The 6000-nt window shown below is 45.4% G+C and overlaps 1 protein-coding gene across 3 annotated transcripts in view; it reads right to left on the bottom strand.

The window, feature by feature from the left end:
- Positions 1-2512: 2512 nt before the first annotated feature.
- Positions 2513-6000, bottom strand: part of BORCS5 (BLOC-1 related complex subunit 5) — an 81489-nt gene continuing 78001 nt past the window's right edge. For all 3 annotated transcript variants that reach the window (XM_067531055.1, XM_067531054.1, XM_067531056.1), the window contains exon 4: positions 2513-3369. In XM_067531055.1, coding sequence (XP_067387156.1) covers positions 3139-3369 — 231 coding nt within the window. In that variant the 3' untranslated portion in view covers positions 2513-3138. The remainder of the gene's footprint in view (positions 3370-6000) is intronic.

Genomic DNA, 6000 nt, shown 5'->3' with positions numbered 1-6000 from the left:
GTACACACGTTAGAAGAGGTTTGGGGTCAGGGCCCAGTTATAGGATTCCTTTCCAATTCAGCTATTGATTTTTACTGGTTTGTTTCGATACCTGACACGAAGGCCTGCATACCACATTGTTGTTTCTTTGCTATCTGCAGAGCACTAACAGGGCGCTCAGCGGTGTCCAGAGAGCTATACAACAAGATCCTCACAAATAAGCATTTTTTCACCATTAGAGCATTTTATAGATATTCCATGACAACTGTGCAGAAGTTAAGCAGCTGCTGACTGGCTATGTCGTCTGCAGCAAACAACGTCACTGCCTTAGTTTCTGAAACTGTAGTAAAATGGACACCGGCCTCAATTGTGCTGCAAGGAGCAAGGCTGGAAAGCACGTAGAAGACGGGAAGTGTTGGGTATGTGTATGCGCACACGCAGCACACTTACAGACAGAATAAATTGCAGAGCCACAGGCTATCCTATATCAGAGATGCAGTACGTTAATACCAGGAGTCCAACTGCCCAGACCTTTATGGGTGAGAAAACACGTCCAGTGCCACCTTCTAAAAAGAGCCCTAACACAATGATATCTCAGACCTTCCCGGTGGTATAAGCCTCCAGCTTCAAGCTCTGCTCAGTTGTGGGATATCGATCATTCAAGTCGTCACTGGTCTGGGACAGAATATTGCCCCATCCTGGATTTCAAGCCTGTGTAATCTGAGAGAGAGAGCGAGAGAGAGAGAGAGCGAGTGTGTGTGTGTGTGTGTCAGTCAGGTTGATTTAAGGAAATATGGCAGCTGTTGGAAGCTGCTCGAGGGAACGTGAGACATCCAAGGATGATGGAATAATGGGCAGAGAACGGGTTGCGGCTCTAAGGTGCATAACAAGGGATCTTATCACAGCGCTCCACAATTTATCAAATGGATCTCTCCACCACAGAGGTGGCGTGTATTATATGGCTTTTGGCTTGCAAGTGTCTTGAGACAGTCTAGGAAAGAGCCCAGGACCTGGGGGCCTGATTCCCCCTTGCCTTGAACTTTGTGTGGTCATTAACACTTGTGCAAAGCATTTGTAAAATGCTACCACTGGTGAGAGGAAGGGGAGAATTCTGATTTGGTAGTATTTTGCTCACAAGTACACAAGGTGCAAAGCAATGAAGAACTGGGCCCGTGAAGCTGCCTTCACCTGCATGTATCCTGCTAATAAATCTTTTGCCAAATCTGAATCGTTAATGGTTCCTCATTTCCTAGGACTCTATTCCCACGCAATGTTCAGAGGGCTCAAGTCCAAGCATTGCTATGGTTTCAAATGTAAGTCAAAGTGGGCTGCACTCCACAATATGGATATCAATACCAGACCACCTGGCCTTAAATAACGCAACAAAAGAGATCAGTAGGCAGCAATTAACGTTGGCAGGAGCCTGAGTCACTCTCATTCACCACCGCTTAGACACAACTTTGGCTGAGTAAATTCTCAACACGTACAATAACGTTTTCAACGCTCCAGAGGAGACATTCCAAAAACCTCTGGGTAAATCATCTAACCAGGCACGACGTGGGGAGGATGCCACAGGAGGCTCTCAGATAGAACCGTGCATGGACTACCGGCCTTCAAAGCCACCAACAGGATCACCCTGCTTCAGGATCGCTAGATCCAGGCCTGCTGCCGCACGCGCCCCGTGCCATGGAGAAGCGATTACCAAAGCCAGGTACGTGGTTGTTTTTCACCCTCTCAGCAGCATTCTGTGGTTAAAGTAACAAACGGAAAAATGTGGGTCCCGATTCCTTTTCTGAGGCCTCTACAAGCCTAAAAACAGGGAAGGTTTCTTCACTTTTGAGAAGACTAATTGTGGATCAGCTGCTAGTTGCTGCATACTGGCAATGCAGGTCATCACCTATTTGTGGCTTACACACAGCTGGAGATCTCAAAGCACTTTACCAAAGGTGAGTAAAGTATCACTTCCCCCCTTCTACAGACCGAGAAACCACGGCACAGAGCGGGGAAGTGACTTGGCCCTAGTCGCCCAGCAGGCCAGTGAAAGAGCTAGGAATAGAACCCAGCTGTCCCAGTCCCAGAGCATAACTCTGCCCCCAGGAGCACACTGCCTCCCTTCCAGAGCTGCCCCATGTTTGCAATAGAACGAGACTGTCCGGCTGCCTTTGGCGCAGTTTGCTGAGCACAGTCCCAAAGGGTGGTGAGATTTTAGTCATGAAACAATGCACTCAACTACACTCAGGATGAAGGTACGGGAGCCAAGCATACCAAGCCCAACGGACACTTCAGCCTCGCTTGAAATACACAACTACAGCCTTCCAGTTAAAGGCAGCTGCCAACAATCTGACCAGCCCGCTAAAGGCCCCCATCACCTCGCATTCATCTCCTGATGCCAAAAAAAAAAAAAAAAAGCAGCCACCAAGGTTTCAATAGAATTGCTCCGGGGCACGAGGTTGGGGTGATGGTCCCGAATTATTCTCACTGCGTGGGGGGTTAAAATAGGGCCTTTATAACAATAATGACACAGACACTCGGAACTAGAACAGTTATTCATTTACAGCCCCCATAAATTAGTAAGCCCATAAAAATAGGAGCCTCAAGGCAAGAGATGCTGACTAGAACCAAAAGGGAAACTTCCTTGCCACGCAAACCATGTTAATTACATCGACAGGCAGATTTAATGAGCCTCTTCTTGGCTCCACACATTCATCTATAAAACACACTTATTTCCACGGCTGGGGAATCTTGTAAATAACTGTCAGCCATCTAATTGTCCACATCTCCAGCGGCACGGAAAGTACATTAGAGGGTTTATTACACCCAGTACCCCTTTGAAAGCTCAGATGGAGGAATCGCCCCTCCTCGAGGCTGAATCTAGTTAGAGGAATGAAGCCCATGTTTCAGTACAGATGGTGGTGCTATGGGGATACGGGAAGGGTAAATTTTCTTCTCCAAACAATCAGAATAGGGAGCTCTTTATTCCTGGCTGTACCGTTTCAGTTCACAGTTCTGGCAGCTGAGACAGCTCTTCCTCTTAAAGCCTGGCAAGAAGTCAGGGCAGCAAAGCTGTCTGTTCCAAATGACTGCCAACCAGGCGTGCTGGGAGCATGTCCTTGTGCTGAATGTTTGAAAGAGAAGGTGAGGAAAGGGAGTTTGGAGCGACTAGAACTTGAGCTCCCGGTCAGGTTTCATGCTGAAGGGCTCCAGCCTCTCACTTTCGGGTAGCATGCTGTTCAGCTTCTCCATGAGAGGGACTGTCTGGTCGATGCCCATCTGTATGCGGCGCAGGATGGCAGACATCTCATTGACCTTCTGGATCTGCTCTGCATACTTGGCGTACCTTTTCTGGCGCTCCTGCATGAAGCTATAGAGCGTTTCCACGGAGAGATCCATCTGTTTAAAAACAGAAAAGAGCAGGGCCAAATTAGGCTAGAGTTTACCAGATGCCTTTCAATGGGGCACGTGACTCTGTTACCGGTGATCAAGTGTATTTGTCACTCTGCCAGATCTACCAGCAGCTTCTCTAGCAGCACCGACTTCCCCATCTGTACAATGAGATAATAATATGTATCTATTGATCAGGGAAGTGGTATGGATCAGTTAGTGCTGGAATAGCACTTTGCATTTATATTGCTTATTTCATCTTCAAAGTAATTCACCATACATCATCTGCTCCCAACTTTCTAATCTCCATTTTCTAAAACCTAATAAGTGTTCCAGCTGTTAGTCATTTATAATGAATGCATGACAGGATAATTCCTATTTAAAAAAAAAAAAAAGATTTTGCACATTGACAGATCTAGTGTATACATCTTTCATTCACAGCATTTGGGAGTAGTTATATTCCAAACTCTGAGAAACCATCTAAGACCCCAAATACCCAACCTTGCAATGGCTCAGGCATATGATCACACACTTGCACGCACTTCAATTTGCTGACTATTCAAACTCTGGTATTTCCGAGCACTTGGGCACAGGTCTCGTCCTTGGCACACAGCACTGGTAAGTGGAAGTCCTCAATCAGCAGTTGAAGTAGGATAAATATACAGAATTGTGAAAGTACTACATTCAGTCTCCGCAGAAAACTACCTCCTCAGTCACAGCTGAAGAAATGCTAGGTGGTGGCTCCCAGATGAAGGGCAGAAAGCCAGCGTGATTGTCTTAACTTCAGCCCACAGGCCTTCCGCTCTCATTGCCACCAGTTCAAGTTACCATTGTGGGACTTAAACTGGCAACGTAATGACAGTGACTTTCTGGAACCCAGTCACAAGCATTTCTGATCACGAAACTCCTTCCCTATTTCCGCATCCAGCATTGCTTTCTGCTGTGTGAACAGGGTTTGACTAAGGTTGCTCGTTTTAAACTAATTGTGGTCACTCCGTTAGATTGAGGGCGTTGACCCCTGCAACTGGAAGCTCCGCCATGATGTACAAACAAGCTAGCTTTGCTAATCATGTCTGCTCTGTACACTTACCCACACAGCATTCACTGAACAACTGAAAGCCTGTCCCAGCATGCACTAGGCTTCTTGAAAATCCAGGAAGGATTCTCTGGGAGCAGACTCTTTAACTGCTCCAAAATCCTGCTTGTGAATCTGGAGGGGGATTTCCCCCAAGACAACATAGGAGAAGAGTCATCCAAGGTTTTATTAAATGACCACTGAATTCAGTTGATCCAGTCCACACCAGCAGGACAGCAATGTCTGGCAAGAGCTCAGGAAGAAAAACACGCCCTTTCAAACAGCGGGGAAGGAATCAAGGCAGGAAAAAAAATACTTTGCTAAGAAACTTAAGTTACAAGTAGCATTAAAATAATATCTGTCTTGTTTAATTGCCCTGAGGATTTAGGAGCATTTTTTCTATCACCTCCACCAGTGCCGGATACAACCTTTAATTCTTTCGAGCCTGCTTTCTGTCACTCTCAGGCTGAAATCCTTACTTTCTCCTCTGTTCTTTCCTATAGATTCTTCTCTCTACCCTTTCACACATGGGACAAAATAAAAGCCAGCAGAGCAGGAAACTCCAAATAGTGTGGAAACAATGTAAACCCGCTTAGGGGGGTTCCTTCCATTAAAACTCCAGCTCAGTACTTTGGTGCTAGCTCTGTAAATTGTAGTGTGTAAAAGCAGACCACCACCAGGTCTCCCTGGGATGGAAGTAAATTCAATCCAGTGCCTAAAAATGACCCACCTAATGAGAGACAGTGCTGCGGTATGGTAGCCAGTTGGAATCCTCTCAAAAGTCAGGATGCCTCATTAAACAGAACAACACGGGGACAGAAGCAGAAATCTCCCTTGGTTGGGCAAAGCTTATCTTTACAAAAGTTTGAAAATAATAATAATAAAAAAAACCCCAATCAGAATTATTAGCTTCTATAGCACATTTTATTAATGGATCTCTGAGCACTTTGTGAATGTGGGTAAGTATCATTACCCCATTAAGGGAAGTGGAGGCACAGAGAGATTATACTTGACCTGCAAAGGGGAAAAACATTGGGCTTGTGCTACTTTTGAATGAACAGACAAAGGCCACCAAAAAAAAAAAAAAAAAAAAAAAAAAAAAAGCCCCTTCCTCCCCCAATAAAAAAGGTGGGGTCGTTCACTAGTCGATTTTTTTTTCCCCACATTAGTAATTCAGGTTTTGTTTACTTTTGAAGACCACAGCAACTGCCCAGCTAGGGATCTCACAAGAAGAGTGAAATTTGAGCAATTGATTGAGGGGCAATAGGATTTTTAATCAGACTGTTTAAAAGAAATGATTTTTTTGTGTTAACATTCGTTTAGAATGCCAATGCCTATCTGTGCATTTAGGCCTGTCATCGTTACAGGGCTAACTGCATCTCTGAAGTCAGTGGGTGTCTTTCCCTTTATCTAAATGGGCTTTCAATCAGGCCTTAAGCAACATGCCCAAGGACAAATAAGTGTGCATCAGAGTCTGGAACTAAAGCTCCGACTTCCCAAGTGCCAGTCCAAAGGGTGAGCAACATGACAATACTTTTTAACCAGGACTTGGGGAAAAAGGAAGT

The sequence above is a fragment of the Emydura macquarii genome, unplaced genomic scaffold (assembly GCF_026122565.2).
Source record: "Emydura macquarii macquarii isolate MOO-44397 ecotype Brisbane River unplaced genomic scaffold, CSIRO-AGI_Emac_v2 contig_3122, whole genome shotgun sequence".
NCBI classification, from domain to species: Eukaryota; Metazoa; Chordata; order Testudines; family Chelidae; genus Emydura; species Emydura macquarii.
Note: the sequence above shows the minus strand (reverse complement) of the source record. Positions and strands in the feature narration are given on the sequence as shown.